At 44.5% G+C, this 21,350-nt stretch overlaps 2 protein-coding genes across 2 annotated transcripts in view; both read left to right on the top strand.

Moving 5' to 3' along the window:
- Positions 1–2,898: 2,898 nt before the first annotated feature.
- LOC311243323 (heterogeneous nuclear ribonucleoprotein A0-like) lies at positions 2,899–4,719 on the top strand. The gene has a single exon (XM_084332503.1). It carries the CDS (start codon positions 3,010–3,012, stop codon positions 3,982–3,984), a length of 975 nt encoding a protein of 324 aa, XP_084188629.1. The 5' UTR covers positions 2,899–3,009; the 3' UTR covers positions 3,985–4,719.
- Positions 4,720–8,235: 3,516 nt separating this feature from the next.
- The window catches only part of LOC311242882 (kelch-like protein 3), an 80,883-nt gene continuing 67,768 nt past the window's right edge, over positions 8,236–21,350 (top strand). The window contains exons 1-4 of the mRNA XM_084331947.1: positions 8,236–8,416; positions 14,692–14,826; positions 15,240–15,346; positions 16,972–17,093. Coding sequence (XP_084188073.1) covers positions 8,370–8,416; positions 14,692–14,826; positions 15,240–15,346; positions 16,972–17,093 — 411 coding nt within the window. The 5' untranslated portion in view covers positions 8,236–8,369. The remainder of the gene's footprint in view (positions 8,417–14,691; positions 14,827–15,239; positions 15,347–16,971; positions 17,094–21,350) is intronic.

Genomic DNA, 21,350 nt, shown 5'->3' on the forward strand with positions numbered 1-21,350 from the left:
TGGGGGTGAAGTTGCAACATTGTTGCATTCTTCATTTGGTTCGCCTGCGTTCACACAGAAATCTGTCAGCGAACCTTCTGAACAATGTCACGCGGTCGAAAAGGGCGCTTGTCTATTGGACAGTGGAAATGTGTGTGTGGCTGCGAGCCTGTGTGTGCGCGCGTGTGTGTGTGTCTGTGTGTGGACTGCGGAGCCCTCCAGATCAGCGGAGCCGAGTTTTGACATGGCATTGATCCATTGTTCTATTGAAGCACATTACCACCATCCTCTCGCTAAACAACTTGTAGACCACGGTGTTTTTATGAGTGCCCACAAGTAGCTGTTTTATTAATAATATAATAAGCCGCGTTTTTTCTTCCTTCTTCCCAAGATGCACAGATATATAGATAGATAGATAGATAGATAGATAGATAGATAGATAGATAGATAGATAGATAGATAGATAGATAGATAGATAGATAGATAGATAGATAGATAGATAGATAGATAGATAGAGAGAGAGAGAGAGAGAGAGAGAGAGATAGATGCAGTGTGGTTGTTTTGCAGTGAATGAATGCTGCAAGCAGTGGTAAGGTAATAATAGTATTGACGTGGCATTGATCCATTGACGTGCGCCTCGGTAATAATAATAAGCCGCGTTTTTTCTTCCTTCTTCCCAAGATGCACAGTTAGATAGATAGATAGATAGATAGATAGATAGATAGATAGATAGATAGATAGATAGATAGATAGATAGATAGATAGATAGATAGATAGATTAGATGCGAGTGCTGCGAGCAGTGGTAATAATAATCACTTCCTATATTTGGTTTGCGTTTGGTTCGATGAAGCCGAACCGAGACCTACGTTTTCAGGCGGACCAGAGTTCGCCTGTTGAATGAATGAATGAATGAAAACTTTATTTAACAGATTGCAGAATGGGTACAATACAGTACAGCTCAATACATACAATTGTTAAGGGGATGCAGACCTGAGAAAGACGTTCGTCTTGTTTCCATCAGGGTCCCCCATTTTCAATTCATATACATTTATGACATACACAACATACATGACATTTATGGCATAGGGACATATAGGTATTTAGTACTGATACATTTGTGACATAAACGGTATTCCAATATACAGTACTGTTACCCCTAGATCCTGACAGAGTATATACATATGATGGGGAGGGGACTGTACAAAAAATATGGAACGCTTCACGAATTTGCGTTGTTTGGTCCGCGAACCGAGTTCGACGCGCATTCACACAAACCCGAAAAACCGGACTATCGAATTCTGGTCCGAAAGTCCGGACCAAACAGCCCCTGTGTGAAAGCGACATAAAAGAGCACCTACGGGAGGCTGCAATTCGAAACTGGCCACCGTAAATGTCCAAACCCCCCCACCCCCTCCTAATAGACAGTCTCCACCTCACCGTATGTATATATTCTCTCCCCACCGTATGTATATTTCTCTCCCACCCACCCACCCCCTCCTAATGTACAGTCTCCTCCCCATCATATGTATATACTCTGTCAGGATCTATGTATATTTGCATATCATATATGTCACAAATGTAACTACTATATACCTGTATGTCATGTATGTCCCTATGCCATACATGTCATGATGTCATGTATGTTGTGTATGTCATAAATGTCACTATGAATTGAAAATGGGGGACCCTGATGTAAACAAGACAAACGTCTTTCTCTGGTCTGCATCCCCTTAACAATTTTGTGTATTGAGCCGTACTGTATTGTATCCATTCTGCAATCTGTTAAATAAAGTTTTCATTCATTCATACCCTGTAGTGTTTTTTAAGTCTGTTCTATTTTATTATTTTTAAACTGAATCAAACCGCTTTTTTTTTTTTTTACTCTGTATATTCTATTTTTATTATTTGTATTACTGAAACTGTAAACAGAGAGGCCTATTCTAGGCCTAGATCCTAATGTGAAACACTGATTTACCTTACCTTGCTACCTCTATCTTTTTATTCTCGCTTATGCATGTATTTTTTTTTTACTGTTGTGAAGCACTTTGAAGTGCAACTTCTGTATGAAAAGTGCTATACAAATAAAGTTATTATTATCACCACCACCACTATACATTGTATTACTACTGCACTTTACTGTTACATTTGCACTCTGGTTGGATGCCAAACTTCTTATTGTTGTGCTGTATGATGACAATACATTTGAATCCAATCTAATGTATGCTTTACAACCATTTTCTCAGGATACATCTGATTATACTGTGAGCTTCCTATTTTACTTTGGTTTGTGAGTCATTGTTGTGTATTGGACTGGACTTGAGCCTGGTGGAAGTGTCTCAATACTAAAGTGATCAGTGAAATTATGGCCTGTACTGGTAAACATGTCACACCGGGCCTGGGGTTCAAATATAGTTAATTAACCTGTATTTTCCAACCAGGGAGGGAAGTGATAATAGATTCGGTTGAAACCGTAACAACCAAAGACGAATGTCAATTGTATTAAATATAGGAAAAAAACATTTAAAAATATTGTATCGCCGGCCATGGACCACTGCACTTCCGCGTTACATGGAGCTCGGAGGAGGGGAAAAGCGCGGGGGGGGGGGTCATGTGAATGTTGAATTAGAGCCTTGACGTAAGTGGTGTTTGTTTATATATATCAATGGTAGCTACGGCTAGTCGTACTCTAATCAAGGCTCTAATAATCAACATTCATTGTATCCCCCCGCGCTCCCTTTCCCTCCTCCCCCCCGCTCTCCGCCATGCGCTCAAAATACCGGAAGTGTGGCGGTGGTCTTAGAGGAGGCGGTTCTTCCGGAAGCGAAGAAGAAGCGGGTAATGTGCTCAAGGAGGAGTCTGATCAGGACCACAGCCAATCAGCGCCGAGCACGTAGCCCACGTAAAAAAGGACGCAGAGGGGAATCGGCCATTACGTCGACCCATTGAAGAAGAAGAGGAGCTCGCGACTTGAATTCCAGTGTAGCGCTCCCACCATTTCTCTCTCTCTCGATCGAAAGAAATATCAAACAATGACGAATCAACTTTGTAAGCTTTTTGTCGGCGGGCTGAACGTGGAGACGACCGACGATGGCCTGCGCCAGCACTTCGAGCAATTCGGTAGCTTAACCGACTGCGTGGTGGTGTTGAACCAGCAGCTGCAGAGGTCCCGCTGCTTCGGCTTTGTAACCTACTCGGCGCCAGAGGAGGCCGACGCGGCAATGGCCGCCAAGCCGCATGTCGTCGACGGCAACAGCGTGGAGGTGAAGCGGGCCGTGGCGCGGGAGGACGCCAACAGGCCGGAGGCTCTCACCAAAGTCAAGAAGATATTCGTCGGCGGTTTGAAAGACGACATCGAGGAGGACCACCTGAACGAGTATTTCGGCCAGTACGGCATGATCGAGAAGGCCGAGGTGATCACCGACAAGGAGAGCGGCAAGAAGCGCGGCTTCGGCTTTGTCTACTTCGAGGACAACGACTCTGCCGACAAGGCGGTGCTGATGAAGTTCCACACCATCAATGGACACAAGGTCGAGGTGAAGAAAGCCATGACCAAGCAGGAGATGCAGGCGGCCGGCGGCAGAGGCGGCGGAGGCCGCGGAGGAGGCCGCGGCGGAGGGAGGGGGATGTCGTACAACAACGGCTACGGCGGCGGCGGGAGGGGCGGCTATGATAGCGGCTACGGAGGCGGCGGTTACGGCAGCCAGGGCGGTTACGGCAGCCAGGGCGGCTACGGTGCCAGCCAGGGCGGCGGCTACGGAGGCGGCGGTGGATACGGCGGCGGCGGAGGATACGGACAGATGAGCGGCGGCGGTGGAGGATACGGCAACGGGTACAGTGACTTTGGGGAGGATTATGGACAACAGGCCTCCGGTTATGGCGCGATGAAGGGAGGCAGCTACACCTCCAACCGGAGCGCGGCTCCTTACGCCCGGGGGGGTGGCGGCGGCGGCGGCTATGGTGGCGGAGGAAGGGGGGGTGGTGGAGGTGGATATGGCGGCTATTAATTAAGTGGGGTGCATCTTTTTTTCTTTTGAGTATTGAATGTGCATAGGGAAAAATCTGATAACGACGAACTGAATTCACACACGCACACACGTGTCGGGGGGTGCCTACTTTTCTTTGTTGATCTTACTTCTTCTTCTTGGGAGCAGCGCCCCCATCATCGCCCACACCGAATGAATGAACTGAACCCCCCCTTGTGTCCCCCTTCCCCCCCTCGTGCCCCCCCCCCATATGTCACCATACTGACGAGACGTGAAATTTATTACCAGTAATGAAACTTTCTGAAAATCTTTAAATGTTTTTTGTCTTATTATTTAGTTGTTTTTTTTAAGCTAAAGGTAATAAATAGTTGGGCTACCTACAGCCTCGGAATTGAACGCGTTTCTTGTTTTTTTTGTGTTGAGAACCAGCAGATGTGTATTATTGCAACATGTACTCAGGGTGTATCAGTGGGAGAGTTGGCGGCAGCATGCTTGAGTCTCTTAAGAATTTGATCTTGTATACAAAATGTGACTTCTTAAGAGAAATGTCACGGGACTGTTGTGATCAATGCATTTCTTTTCTTTTTTTGTTTTTATTTGATGGTGACCTAATGTCTTTATATTTTCCCGTCCAAGCTTATTTACTTTTATATACAGTGCATTTTGGAGAACTTGTTTGTGACATTCATGTGTTCAGTTTACCCCCCTTGTTTCATTCTCTTTGCTTGTATTAAAAAGTTTTTATTGGTTTGAAAATCATCTCCGTGTTGGTTTTGTGGGAATTTCAGGTGATAAGTTTGGGAGCTAATACATTAGAATATAGGCTGCAGTTGCTAAGTCAAGTTGTCACAAAGTACATAATATACATTACAGTGAATGCAACAATTAAGTAAGTCAAAAGATTCCTGCCATGCTTTCAGTCACGGAGGAAATATCCTAACAGCCTGAGTTTAATGCAATGAAATTATGTGTAATATAAATAGTTATTGGCTAAAATGCTACTCCTTAAAGCATCCGTTGCATGTAATATAATTAAGGATTTGAAGGAGGCCAAACAAAATGGACATTTTGTTAATCTCGGTCGCCACCAGGCGGCAGTCGTCGCTTCTAAATGCCTGCGTTTTATCCTCCATCGGCCATTTTACACATGCGGTCCTTTACGACGCCATGGGAGGCAGAGCTTGAATAATGAGAAGATCGTTTCAGACGAATCGGAAATGTCTTTATTGCCAAGTAGCTTTCACATCCAAGGAATTAAGATTTGGTAGTTTTTTGGTGCGACATTAACAGAGTGGAATAATGTAATATTATAACTTCAATTAAAATGGAAGCTCAATATAATACAATTATAAAAATAAGCCAGGGCTGTACAACTGCACGATGTGGTCAAGTGTGTGTATACACTAATTCGAGTAAATAATATGAATATAACCACCCTTAAAGATTTAATCACTCGTTCTAGCTGTGATGCGATCTGATGAGCCACATTTCATTCCTTATACGTGGCCATGAGGTTTGACCAGGAACCCCCAGCATGTGAATAAAATGGCTCAATTGATTGACAGATTCCAGAATGGTACAATACAGTACGGCTCAATACACACAATTGTTAAGAAGATGCAGACCAGAGAGAGACTTTTGTCTTGTTTACATCAGGGTGCCCCATTTTCAATTCATAACATATCACTGATTAATCGCGTCTAACATCAGCTTGGAACGGTTTTATCTTTTCTTCTTGCCTCTTCTTCACTCTCAACTGGGTCTGTCACATTAGCAAAACGGTGACACGTTATCCGGCTCTTATAGTTCTTATCTGATCTATAAAATAATATATTCCTTTATTGCCCCCCTTGCCTTGGGGACATTCGGGCATCATAGTGGCATGGGGAGGTACGGGTACATGAATATAGGCAATACAATTTGATCGGAATATATAAATATGAGGGGAAATAAAGGTAAACAAAGGTGCAGATGAGGGTCTGTATGCCCTATCAGTTATATTATACACAAGTGGAGTAATACAATATAAGATATTGCTTTATTGATCCCCTTGTCTTGGGTAAATTCGGCTTCTCAGTTACAGTGGGTGACACTATTGTCACAAGGAAAGATGAAATTACATACCTGGGTTCCATCCTAGAGGCAAATCTTTCCTGTGCCAAAATGGCATCCAATGTAATCAAAAAAGTCAACCAACGAACTATAGATTCCTGTACCGGATCTCCTCTCTGGTAAACAAGAATACCCTGAAGACTCTGGCAGGAGCACTCATTCAAGGGTACTACGACTATGCTTGCACCTCATGGTACCAAAGCACCTCAAAGGCCCCAAAAACAAGATTACAAACATCACAAAACAAACTGGTCAGACTACTACTTGACCTTACTCCTAGAACCCACCTCACCCCTGCCCACTTTGACAACCTAGGATGGCTTACAGTAGACGACAGAGTATAGCAACTTGCAATGGGCCTGGTCTACAAGATACACTACACCATAAGGTACCCATGTACATGTCAAAATACTTCCCAAAGGTCAGTGAATACCACAACCACAACACCAGAGGGAGCTTTTTATTTTATTTTTTTATACTAGACATCACTCAGGTGTATTATTGATGCTCTCATTGATACTATGTTTGTTTCTGAAGTGTGTGTGTGTGAGATATATAGAGAGAGGGGGGGGGGCTTTGGTATAGACTATTGCATTGGTCCATTCATTGAAGATGAACGCAATGCGACATCCTTTACTAGGCTCACCCACCAACAGTGCAGGTGCTGAACTGCTGATCCGAATGTATAGGTAAAAACCATATTATGCGTTTTCATCAATAAAAATATGGCCAAAAAAAATTCCGCTCGCGCGCTTACGCGCGCTCGCATTCACTGGGGGCCTACAAATACATTATTTCATGGGGCCCAGAATCTGGTGCTACACCCCTGCGCCAGGTATGGGTAGGGTAATAATAGAAATGCATTGTATATGCTGTGTATCACAGCAAGAAGGTCCGGGGTTCGATTCCCGCTTGGGGACCAGGTTTCCATGATGCATAGGTACCCAGGTAGGGTATCTCCCAGGCCTTTCTGTGTGGAGTTAGCATGTTCTCCCCGTGCTCGCAAGGGTTTCCCCCCCGATAAGATAAACCCAATGGAAAAACATGCACAACAACAGATCGCTAACGCTGTGGCGTCCTTGACGAAGACGGACAGGAGCACTTGGATTGGTCCCCTGGCGTGGCTCACGTTGACGCCTGTCTGCTCCCGGCTGCCCTTGGGGGGGGAAGGACAACGGGATGGGTTAATCGCAGAGACGAATCGCATCGGCATCGCATGTGTTCCGGTGTGTGTGCTAAAAACGAACCGCTGTGTGTACCGCTAAAACATTGAGTGTCGTTGCATGCCGAATAAAGACCTCTGCAACAGGTCCTGCATTATTATTATTATTATTACTGTGATGTGTTCGACTAGAACTTTTTAAAGGCCAAGTTTGAGGTCCATTGATTGATTGATTGAAAACTTTATTAACAGATTGCACCAGAGAAACACTTTCGTCTTGTTTACATCAGGGTCCCCCATTTTCAATTCATCAGGACATATATTATGACATACCTGTTTGATGACATACAGATAGACAGTACTGCTACATCTATACATTTATGACATACCAGATTTGCAAATACAGTACTGTTTGTGATACAAAAAGAGTCCAGAAAAGAGAGTATATACATTTGACGTAAAAACTGTACATTGGAGGAGGTATGGTAGGTGGGGTGGGGTTGGGTGGGTGGGGAGGGGGGGGGGGTACATTGGAGGTGGTTGGGTGGGTGGATTGGGTAGGAGGGGTCGGTGGGGAACACTGTACAACTGTACAAGCAAGACTGTACATTGGAATATTGAAAACTTTATTAACAGATTGCAGAATGGGTACAGAAGTACAGTACAGCTCAATACACACAATTGTTAAGGGGATGCAGACCAGAGAAAGACTTTCGTCTTGTTTACATCAGGGTCCCCCATTTTTCAATTCATCTTTGTATCACCACCATCATCACCCCGGCCGTTACCAGGCAACGGCAGAGAAAGTGGAACGCCGGGCGCCGGCGACTCTCCTCCGGGAAGAAGGAAACAAAGGCAACAAAACTCGAGGAGGGGGCGGGATTCCTTTCAACAAAAAAAAACAAGAAAAACACTGTAACCACCCAGCCAGCTCTAGAAACCAACACAACTGTAGTGTGACTAAAGTTAATGACAGCGACGACACACACACACACGTCTTTCTAGGGGACGTTATTATAAAGTGTTTAAACAATGGACGCATCATGACAGCATATTTATAATAACGGTCTGTATTGGACTTCGACTTCCCCGGTACTACTACTAGTAGTGACCCAGTCCCGGTGCTTGTTTTATGCATGGTGGTGGTACCACGGTGGCGATGGACGGTGTAACGTTGGGGTGAGTTAATAACCGAGCGGTAATGCATATTTTTAGTAAGACTGTGTTGTTTCACACCGTATCAATATCTACAGCTGTCGCATGTTGTCGGTGACACATACCGTGTAACGTTACCGAGCGTAAAGACAACAAGGCACCCAGCAGCGCACAGCTACCTAGTACTCTAGTGTCTGTCAGCTAGCAGCTAACAGCTAACTCTCTAGGTTTAGGTGTATGTTTACTTTATTTCATCAAGGGGCACACAGCGTACATTAATAAAAACATTTTACAAATGTAAATGCACCTAATTTGAGCCAAAAGGCTCCTTTCCATTGGCAGTCCCCCTCCTGCCAGAAGGTACAGGCTAAAATCCTGTGTGAAAAAAATCAAGATAAATAACCATTAGAATAAAAACACCAACAAAAGCACATAGACATAACGATAGGGATACAGGTCACAATACAGTTTTGATTGATTGATTGATTGATTGATTGAAAACTTTATTAACAGATTGCAGAATGGGTACAGTACAGTACAGCTAAGGGGATGCAGACCAGAGAAAGACTTTCGACTTGTTTACATCAGGGTCCCCCATTTTCAATTCATCATAGGCAGTCATGGGCACAAGGACAGCACAGCACATCATGACATATTAGAAGACCCAGGCATAGACAAACGCAGCATATCCACACACATACATTACACACACAGACACCTCAGCGTTGACAATGCTGGTTTTCCCTAACCCTGCACTTGAATGAATGATATGATGTGGACACTCTAATTGTTTGAGGTCTACTCTACTGACAGCTAGTTAGCTTACTGTAGCTAACGGCTAACTCTCTACTGTCAGCCAGTTACTGTAGCTAACAGCTAACTCTCTACTGACAGCTAGTTAGCTTACTGTAGCTAACGGCTAACTCTCTACTGACAGCTAGTTAGCTTACTGCAGCTAACAGCTAACTCTCTACTGACAGCTAGTTAGCTTACTGTAGCTAACAGCTAACGCTCTACTGACAGCTAGTTAGCTTACTGCAGCTAACAGCTAACGCTACTGACAGCTAGTTAGCTGTACTGTAGCTAACAGCTAACTCTACTGACAGCTAGTTAGCTTACTGCAGCTAACAGCTAACTCTACTGACAGCTAGTTAGCTTACTGTAGCTAACGGCTAACTCTACTGACAGCTAGTTAGCTTACTGTAGCTAACGGCTAACTCTCTACTGACAGCTAGTTAGCTTACTGAAGCTAACAGCTAACTCTACTGACAGCTAGTTAGCTTACTGTAGCTAACAGCTAACTTTCTACTGACAGCTAGTTAGCTTACTGCAGCTAACAGCTACATCTCTACTGTCAGCTAGTTAGCTTACTGTAGCTAACAGCTACATCTCTAGTCAAGTCAAGTCCAGAGTTTTATTTGTCACGGCATACAAGTATACAGTGAAATGCGGGGGGTTACATCTCTACTGTCAGCTAGTTAGCTTACTAAAGCTAACTCTACTGACAGCTAGTTAGCTTACTGCAGCTAACGGCTAACTCTCTACTGACAGCTAGTTAGCTTACTGTAGCTAACAGCTACATCTCTACTGTCAGCTAGTTAGCTTACTGTAGCTGATTGATTGATTGATTGAACATTTTATTAACATATTGCAGAAAGGGTACAATACAGTACAGCTCAATACACACAATTGTTAAGGGGATGCAGACCAGAGAAAGACTTTTGTCTTGTTTACATCAGGGTCCCCCATTTTCAATTCAGCATAACATATATGTGACATACATGACAGATAGACAGTACTGCTACATCTATACATTTATGACATACCAGATTTACAAATACAGTACTGTTTTTGATACAAGAAGAGTCTAAAAAAAGAGAGTATATACATTTAGCTAACAGCTAACTCTCTACTGACAGCTAGTTAGCTTACTGCAGCTAGCTAACGTCAATACTGTCTGTAACGTTACTTTAACTTGTCTGGTAACTTAACAGTTAAACTGTTAGCTGTCACCAAATCAGGAGCACCTAAACGTGCCATGCCCCTTTTATTATTCACAACGGGCGAATAAGAGATGTATGCTACATTTCGAAGTTGTTAAAATGGACCTGTGTATTGTGGCAGTTAGGCCTGTCACGATAACACATTTTGCTGGGCGATTAATTGTCCCAGAAATTATTGCGGTTTTGAGAGAAATAATTCTTTTGAGAAATGTATTTCCCAAAAGTTTTCAATCAACTTTTTTTTTTTTTTACTAATATAATGATAATAGCATAATAATGCAAGGAAACAGTTTCAAAGTGCAATAAACCTTTATTTAACATTGGAAGACATTTTAAATATCCTAAATTACTACCTAACCAATCAGATATGAGGTAGCGTCAGAAGCAGAGTAACCTCGTTCCCAGTTTTATCTCTGTGAGAGCAATGATAAAACGAGCAGAGCAATGTGTGTGGACAAGTGGCGGGTTGCTACGTTTACTGTAGGAAGGGGCTTTTAGACCCATGTTTTTATTTTTTGCTTCGAAAAGAGGACATCCTCTCAATATGCGGGACGTGGGACATTAGGTAAAATGGCTGTGCAGTATACAACCAAAAGCGGGACACCTGGTCACCCTAACTGTGGTTCGCGTTTGTTTACTGTGGCTCGCGGATTATGGGACACCTGGTCACCCTAACTGTGGTTCGCGTTTGTTTACTGTGGCTCGCGGATTATGTGATGGGCAAGCTACTTGGAAAATGTAGTAAGCTACACTACCAGTTACTCTCGATTAAAATATAGCTCAACAATAATCAAATAAACACAAATATATACTATCTCTATTGGAATGGAGACTTTTCAGCACAGGATAAACTAGGGATGGGCAAAAGAAAACAGATCGATTGATCACATGATGTACTTGAGTACTCGTGGAGGAAAACGCTGTACAAAATAAACATCTTTTCCGGTGTTTTAGACTTTGCTCTTTTATTTTGAAACCCACCGACCGGAAGTATTGTTGTTATTATCCTAGCAGAACCTATGAGCGGATTGATTGATTGAATTGATTGATTGAAAACTTTATTAACAGATTGCAGAATGGGTACAATACAGTACAGCTCAATACACACAATTGTTAAGGGGATGCAGACCAGAGAAAGACTTTCGTCTTGTTTACATCAGGGTCCCCCATTTTCAATTCATCAACTTGTGTCGTCCGGTTCTGTGTTTTTGAGCTAATGATAAAACAAATGTTGAGATTGTTGGTGAACAACTACCTTTAGGTTAGTTTTAACGTTAGCTACTAACGTTAGATGCAGCTACTACAGGCAATCAACGATGAGGAGGAAGCGTCATAGCATCAACGCTAGATCTTTAATCTTTATTTAGCAGTCCAGTTTCTCCGGGCAGTAGCGTATAGCGTTTGTTCACGCTACATCACTACTTGGGTCTAAAAATAGCTACACTACAAATAACGCTATTTGGTTCAAAAGGAACGACGCTACCATCACGCTACTGAGAAATGTAGTTAAGCTATGTAGCGTTGCTACTGCCCAACATACGCATGGTGCTCACAGGAGCTCCCGTGCTGTACTCTGTAGTAACGTCAGCGGCCCGCCTCCCCACACGGAGAGGTACTGGTTCCCGCCTCATTAAAACAAACACGCAAATAGCAATTAATTGCGCCCGTCAAAATCATTGCATTCATTTTCATTATTGCGCGATAAATTGATTTATTGCTTATTGCAACAGGCCTAGTGGCAGTGAAATTAGCTAGATAGGCTAGTAGCAGTGCTATTAAGAGTTAGCCAGCCGGCCAAGTTGCCAACTCTTGGTGTACAAGCATGCATGCCCTAAACAGAGATGGAATGGATAGCATCATCATCATCATCATCATCATCATGGCTGTGTTATTAATCACAGGAGGGTACTGTCACAAGTCTCGCTTGTCCTCAATCAAAACCTCCACCTGATAGGTAGAGTGATGGCAACGTTAGCTGATATTGCCCATCCTTTTATGGCAGAGATGTCGCCTGTCTATCATTTATGCCATAAATGCAATTTCTCTGTGATATGTATATGTTATTAATTATGATATCTGGATTTAGCTTTGATGCGGGATGACTCTGTTCAGAGTTCAAACTAAGGCAATGATGAGCATCTCCCATGATGACAACCACCTGTTTTTATTTGGAGGCGCATAACGGGCGTGAAACACACAGGGTGGCGCATATCATGGGGACCCTGGTTCCTAATGGTTGGATAGAACTCGATAATAATAGTGATTGATTGATTGATTGATTGAAAACGTTATTAACAGATTGCAGAATGGGTACAATACAGTACGGCTCAATACACACAATTGTTAAGGGGATGCAGACCAGAGAAAGACTTTCGTCTTGTTTACATCAGGGTCCCCCATGGCCATTTTCAATTCATAATGACATTTATGACATATACACAACATACAGAGATATACAGATATATATCATGACATACATGACATACAGATATACAGTACTGTTACATTTGTGACATACACAATATGCAAATATACAGTACTGTTAAACAGAGATCCTAACAGAAAATATATACGAGGGGGAGGAGACTGTACATCAACTGGATCATTCCCTTTGGAATTGGAATGGATCGATCCACATCTATGTATTGTTACATGGCTACTAGTACCAGGCCAAGATAACATTTTTATAATTTAGGTCACTGCTGCTGTGCTGGAAAGGGTGGGGAGCCCCTGATTTAGACCCAGGACTAAGGTGTATCATACGGCTTAAAGGTGCTGTAAGTGGTATTTCTTTTGTTAAAATAAGTGTTAAGTAGCTTTACATTCCTACAGCCATCACTGATGTAAAGTGTTTGGTCAGTAACATGGGTCTCCCAGTCCCTCCACTCTGCAGTAAACATAAAATAAATGTCTGATATCCCGTTCCCACTTTATCCAATCAGGAGGAGAACCCTAGATATTTTCACTTATTTCAAGAAATCTTGCCAAGCCAAATTTGCTTACATTAGTTTTCTTGTTTCAAGCACATATATTTGCTTAAAACTAGTTCAGCCTATTTTACCATTGGAGGGATGTAGTAATGTTATGGCATTTTATAGCAAGCAGCTTCATACATAATTGTGTGAAACGTTACCTCTTTGATCAAGATAAGTTGGGGGCTAAGATAATATGATAAGAATAGGATGATGAACATATTAAGATGATAAGATGATAATAATAAGATGGACGACAGCCATCGACCACTGAACCCAACATCGTGATTTTTTTTTTTTTTTTTTTTTTTTTCACTGGTATATTCTACAGTTACATCACTATGACTAGTATTTCAAATATGTTTTTTTTTATAATCCGATGATCTGCCTAATGAGGTAGTTTTTAGGCTATAGGGAAGAAACGTAAGGGAAGACCAGAGGACAAGGTGAGGCTGGGAATGGACTCTAATGTGACTGCAACAAATTAAAATAGTCATTAATATCCAACATATAAAAAGTACATACAAAATGATAGTACCTTTTTAGTTTTACCCGGATCTCCTCAGACTAGTCTCTCCTCTCCTCTCAGCAGAGTGCCGTCACAGGGTCAGATCTCTCTTCACACTAGTCTCTCCTCTCCTCCTCTCAGCAGGGTGCCCGTCTCAGGGTCAGATCTCTCTTCACACTAGTCTCTCCTCTCCTCCTCCCCAGCAGGGTGCCTGTCACAGGGTCAGATCTCTCTTCAGACTAGTCTCTCCTCTCCTCCTCTCAGCAGGGTGCCTGTCTCAGGGTCAGATCTCTCTTCACACTAGTCTCTCCTCTCCTCCTCCCAGCAGGGTGCCCGTCTCAGGGTCAGATCTCTCTTCACACTAGTCTCTCCTCTCCTCCTCTCAGCAGGGTGCCCGTCTCAGGGTCAGATCTCTCTTCACACTAGTCTCTCCTCTCCTCCTCTCAGCAGGGTGCCCGTCTCAGGGTCAGATCTCTCTTCACACTAGTCTCTCCTCTCCTCCTCCCAGCAGGGTGCCTGTCTCAGGGTCAGATCTCTCTTCACACTAGTCTCTCCTCTCCTCCTCTCAGCAGGGTGCCCGTCTCAGGGTCAGATCTCTCTTCACACTTAGTCTCTCCTCTCCTCCTCTCAGCAGGGTGCCCGTCTCAGGGTCAGATCTCTCTTCACACTTAGTCTCTCCTCTCCTCCTCTCAGCAGGGTGCCCGTCTCAGGGTCAGATCTCTCTTCACACTTAGTCTCTCCTCTCCTCCTCCCAGCAGGGTGCCTGTCTCAGGGTCAGATCTCTCTTCACACTAGTCTCTCCTCTCCTCCTCCCAGCAGGGTGCCCGTCTCAGGGTTACTGGGGCCAGTCTCTGTCGGGGACTATGAGGAAGATGCAGTGGACATGGGGATGCACACCTTCAATCAGACACACATGAGGAAGGCCTTCCAGCTGATGAACGACCTGCGGAGGTGTGTGTGTGTGTGTGTGTGTGTGTGACCTTGTTTTCTTACTGCTGTGGGCTCCAAATGTCTCCACAAGCGATGAAAACAAGTTTTTTTGTTGGGTGTGTGGACATTTGTGGATATTTCTAGGGTTATGGTTAGGTTTGGGTTTCTTTATGGTAAGGAGTTAGGGAATGAATGTAAGTCTATGGAATATATATATGTGTGTGTGTGTGTGTGCACTTTTATTTCTCATGTACTGTACGTGCCTGGAAATACATGTAAGCAATTCCTCACTCACTCACTCACTCACTCACTCACTCACTCACTCACTCACTCACTCACTCACTCACTCACTCACTCACTCACTCACTCACTCACTCACTCACTCACTCACTCACTCACTCACACTCTCTCTCTCTCTCTCTCTCTCTCTCCAGTAAAAAGATGCTGTGTGATGTCCAGTTGGTGGCGGGGAGTGAGGAGGTTCCAGCCCACAGGGTGGTCCTGGCCTCCTGCAGCCCCTACTTCTGTGCCATGTTCACTGGTACACACACACATACATACATACATACATACATACATACATACATACATACACACACACACACACACACACACACACACACACACACATACATACATACATACATACATACATACATACATACATACATACATACATACATACATACATACATACATACATACATACATACATACATACATACATACATACATACATACATACATACATACATACATACATACATACATACATACATACATACATACATACATACATACATACATACATACATACATACATACATACATACATACATACATACATACATACATACATACATACATACATACATACATACATACATACATACATACATACATACATACATACATACATACATACATACATACATACATACATACATACATACATACATACATACATACATACATACATACATACATACATACATACATACATACATACATACATACATACATACATACATACATACATACATACATACATACATACATACATACATACATACATACATACATACATACATACATACATACATACATACATACATACATACATACATACATACATACTAGGGCTGTCCCCGACTAAGGATTTGGATAGTCGACTATGATTGGACGAAATTTGCCGTTAGTCGACCATAAAAAATAAAAAGTATAATATATATATATATTTTTTTATCATTCCATTTGGGCTGTGGGGGGTGCTTAATGTCTGAAGGAGTTGACTGAAGGCTTCTTGTCCTCTGCAAAAGCATGCAATTGGTCCACTGATGGATACATCTTGATATTTGTCTAGTCTAGTTCAAGTTCAAGTTCAAGTTTCTTTTATTGCCACACGGCCAGGCCGGTGGAATTTGATGGGTGAAATTCTCTTTCAGTGCCGGTGTTCATTAGATGGGTGAAATTCTCTTTCAGTGCCTCTGTGCCTGTTTTCTTAGGCAGTTAGCCTCTGGTATGCTTGCCATTAGCGTTAGCCACGCTTCTAGGCCTCTTTTCTTTTGGAAAGAATGATTAAAAAATATATATATATATATATATATTTTTATAAATTCTTCCTTTTTTTTTTTTTTTTTTTATTTGACTAAGAGGTTGGCAGTCGACTACGGCTCCTTTCGACCGATTTGTAGACTAATCGACTAATGGGGGTCAGCCCTAATACATACACATACACACACAATTACACACACATACACACTGCACAGAGCTCAATAATAACACTGTTTTATCCTCCGATGCTACTCGTGTACCAGTTGCTCACTGGCTGGCGGCCGCGTTGAAAAAGTCGTACCTCCGCTTCTAAACGGTAAACTCCTGGGCTGGCAGCGAGTGTAGAAGTGTCCTTGAGCAAGACACTTAACCCCTAACTGCTCCCGATGAGCAGGTCGGCAGCTCGCCTGGTCGCCTCCGCCGTCGGGTGTGTGAATGTGTGAGTGGATGTGAGGCATGAGTTGTGAAGAGCGTTGAATAAAAAGCTGTTATATAAATAATGCAGTCCATTTAAACTTTTCAGGAATTACAGAATTATAAAAAATCTTAATGACATAAATTACATAATGAATTATCTGTCTATTGTGTGTGTGTGTGTGTGTGTGTGTCTAGGTGACATGAGTGAGAGTAAGGCCCAGCAGGTGGAGATCAGAGATGTAGACGGTCAGACTCTGAGGAAACTGGTCGACTACATTTATACTGCAGAGATAGAAGTCACAGAGGACAATGTACAGGTGAGTGAGTGAGTGAGTAAATTAATGAGTGACTGTGTGTGTGTGTGTGTGTGTGTGTTTGTAGCTGAGGCAAACAGTTGATTACATCTGTAACACTGTGGTGGTGGTGATAGAAGATAATTGCAGATACCAATAGTACATTTAGCGGCATTGTAGGTTTTGGTCTTTTTTCGTTGGCTGTGTTGACGATACGAGGGGGGAGAAAAGTACTCCGGCCCTTGTCCCTTTAATTGAAATGTAAATGAAAGCTAAACCCCTCACGGCTGAAAGCCCACAGTCATACGAGCCTCTGCCTGGTGAACCACCTGGCTGCCGGGCGCCGCAAGTGTTAAGTTTCCACGTACGTCTCTGTACGCCTTTCCCTTTCTCCAGGACTTCCTCTCCCCTCCTCTGCCCAGTGAGCCGACTAGCCGAGGGTTGAAAGTCTGGTCTACAGGAAGTAAAACCACCCACGGGCCCTTTCGCCGTGTCACCGCAGGGTAAAGACGAGCATAGTTCAAGTCCGTTTAGGTCCCAGTGAGCCAGCGTGCACAGTAACCAGGGATGAATGAATGAATGAAAACTTTATTTAACAGATTGCAGAATGGGTACAATACAGTACGGCTCAATACACACACAATGGACCTATCTCAAACCCTGCCCTCTTTTCTTGATCCTCCAATCACAACTGTTGTGATTGGAGGATCAAGAAAAGAGGGCAGGGTTTGAGATGGGTCTATTGTTAAGGGGATGCAGACCAGAGAAAGACATTTTTCTTGTTTACATCAGGGTCCCCCATTTTCAATTCATAGTGACATTTATGACATACACAACATAATGACATTTATGGCATAGGGACATACAGGTATATAGTACTGTTACATTTGTGACATATACGATATGCAAATATACAGTACTGTTACCCATAGATCCTAACAGAGAATATATACATATGATGGGGAGGAGACTGTACATTAGGAGGGGGTGGGGGTGGGGGGGTTTGGACATTTACGGTGGCCAGTTTCGAATTGCAGCCTCCCGTAGGTGCTCTTTAAGAGCGGTTTTGAATGCGAGTAGTGATTCACATTCCTTTACAGCTGTGGGTAGGGCGTTCCACATTGATGTGGCATGATTGCGAAACGTGTTTAGTCCCTTGTTTGAGCCGAATCTGGGTTTAACATGATTTGTGGAGCTCCCTCTGGTGTTGTGGTCGTGGTATTCACTGACCTTTGGGAAGTATTTTGACATGTACATGGGTACCTTAGTCGTGTAGTGTATCTTGTAGACCAGGCCCATTGCAAGTTGCTGTACTCTGTTGTCTACTCTAAGCCATCCTAGGTAGTCAAAGTGGGCAGGGGTGAGGTGGGTTCTAGGAGTAAGGTCAAGTAGTAGTCTGACCAGTTTGTTTTGTGATGTTTGTAATTTTGTTTTTAGCGCCTTTGAGGTGCTTTGGTACCATGAGGTGCAAGCATAGTCGTAGTACCCTTGAATGAGTGCTCCTGCCAGAGTCTTCAGGGTATTCTTGTTTACCAGAGAGGAGATCCGGTACAAGAATCTAGTTCGTTGGTTGACTTTTTTTATTACATTGGGGGCCCCTGGCTGACCTGGGACCTGCCTCAGACTGACCTGGGACCTGGCTCAGGCTGACCTGGGACCTGCCTCAGACTGACCTGGGACCTGCCTCAGACTGACCTGGGACCTGGCTCAGACTGACCTGGGACCTGCCTCAGACTGACCTGGGACCTGCCTCAGACTGACCTGGGACCTGCCTCAGACTGACCTGGGACCTGCCTCAGACTGACCTGGGACCTGCCTCAGACTGACCTGGGACCTGGCTCAGACTGACCTGGGACCTGGCTCAGACTGACCTGGGACCTGGCTCAGACTCACCTGGGACCTGCCTCAGACTGACCTGGGACCTGGCTCAGACTGACCTGGGACCTGCCTCAGACTGACCTGGGACCTGGCTCAGACTGACCTGGGACCTGCCTCAGACTGTAGGACTGACCTGGGACCTGGTGCAGACTGTTGGACTGACCTGGCTCAGACTGTTGGACTGACCTGGGACCAGCACTTTATTACACTGATTCCTGAACATACAGTGATGCAAACGCCAGAACAGCACACAAGAAAAGGCCACATGAATGTTTACATTTTACATTCACATTTAGTCATTTAGCCGATGCGTCGATGCTTCTCTCCAAAGCGGTGTACAGATTGTGAAGTAGGCGGGAGGGGCACGGCGTCTGGCAGCTGAGGGTCAGTGGCGTTGTTGTTCGTCAAATAGCGTCAATCTTGGATGCCAAACTCTTTCGTGGTGTCTGATAATCTGATCAAATCTGATCAAATAAAATAAGATATTCCTTTATTGATCGCCTTGGGGAAAATTCGGGTGTCATAGTAGCGTGGGGGGAGGGGAGGTGCAGGGTAAATATAGGGTAAAAATAGGCAATACAATTAGATCTGAATATAAACATATGAGAAAAAATAAACGGTGTAAACAATATAAATTACTCTGAATATGAGAAAAATAAACTGTGTAAACAAAGGTCAGGTGCAGATGGTGTGATCGTACATGAATCACAGCCTTGTGTTTTCAGAATCTAGATTCTAGAAGGTTCTTATTCGTCCGTCTGCTGATACGAAGTCCCAGAATGAAGGTAACGTGGATCTGCAGCAGCAGGCTGATGTGAACATACCTTCACTGAGGACAAATCAATTAAAACACGGACAACTTGATTGACAAAGGTTGGAGATGAAGGTTCTAAACTCTGCAACAGAGCGGGGAGAATCTCATGCTTTACCCCTTTCACTACCACACTACAGACGGTTAACCTTTCACTACCACACTACAGAAGGTTAACCTTTCACTACCACACTACAGAAGGTTAACCTTTCACTACCACACTACAGAAGGTTAACCTTTCACTACCACACTACAGAAGGTTAACCTTTCACTACCACACTACAGAAGGTTAACGTTAGGTTATGACTATAACCAAGTTCTGTTAGTTAGGGGCGATGCTTGGCATCGCTACTGCACTATCTCGCGTACGTGCACGCGTACTGAATAAACCACAAATGTACCTCTAATACCAGTATTAGTCTGACCACACCCCTCATCAGCTTACCTTCATAAGCAGGTGTGTGGTCACCTGCTCTCCTCCTTCCCAAGCTTTCACCACAAGGTGAGGACAAGGGCTGCAGCGGCCGTCCGATGCCAAGCATCGCCCCTAACTAACAGAACTTGGTTATAGTCATAACCTAACGTTCTGTATCGTTAGTGGCTTAGCTTGGCATCGCTACTGCACAAGGGAGGCCAAGCGGAGCCACTTGGCTGACAAATACACCCCGCTGACAGCCCCCCAAAACCATCAACAGGGAGGGCCGAGCCCCCCCGACCCCCCCTAATGGAGGGTAGCCCCCCTATTAGGGACGTCACGGGAGGGCGACGGACTCGACCGTGCGAAGAGGCACTCAAGCAACTCAACGCACAGGGTGAGCAGACCGTGGCTTGACCCCACGACTACACACACGCACAACCCGCATGCCACCCGGGAACGAACGGAGGAACAACCTCGTTACTGCCCCCAGAATCACGGGGTCAAGGGCAAACCCAACCCCGTGGCAAGGCCGTAGCAGCGGAGCACGAAGGAAGACCCAGACCCACCAAAAGGACTGGACTCCCTAGAATGGGGGCCCGGAGAAGTCCATGATGCCAGCATCAAGACCCCACCAGGTGGGCACGTAGTGCCCCGCCCCCCACATCGCCAGCGTATTCGGACAAAGGCCCCTCAGTTACTGCACCTGGTATTCCCAGGCGGAACCAACCAGGCCAGAACCTGCCCAGCTTCCGAGATCGGACGAGATCGGGCGTGTTCAGGTCGGTATGGCCGTAAGCCGAGCGGGCCCCGTCCCCCCAATAGTACACCGCCTGGCACACTGACCCTGCAGAATAGGCAGTCAGCATGGCCGTAAGCACACAAAAAAGGTTAACCAACGGAAGCAGGCAGCGCACCGGGGAAAAACCAGGCAACAGGCTGTTAACCCTAGCCTGGAGACTGCGGACGAGACAGGCGCCAGAGGGGACAGCTGAACACAGCCGCCCCGGCGGAAGGAGCGTAAGCTGGCGGTGTTGCATGACCAAGCCTCCATTTAACAACCCCCACCCAGAGGGGTCGAGGCAGAGAAGGCTGACACGATTGGCAGACGTCATGAACGTGCAGGGGCACCCTCAAACGGTGAACCCGGGAGTTGACACTGCTCCAACACACCAGG

The sequence above is a fragment of the Notolepis coatsorum genome (genome assembly GCF_963971535.1).
Source record: "Notolepis coatsorum genome assembly, chromosome: 16".
In the NCBI taxonomy this organism is placed as follows: Eukaryota; Metazoa; Chordata; class Actinopteri; order Aulopiformes; family Paralepididae; genus Notolepis; species Notolepis coatsorum.

Excerpts from the sequence above, each read along its gene's own strand:
- LOC311243323 (XM_084332503.1), top strand. The coding sequence starts at position 3,010 with ATGACGAATCAACTTTGTAAGCTTTTTGTCGGCGGGCTGAACGTGGAG.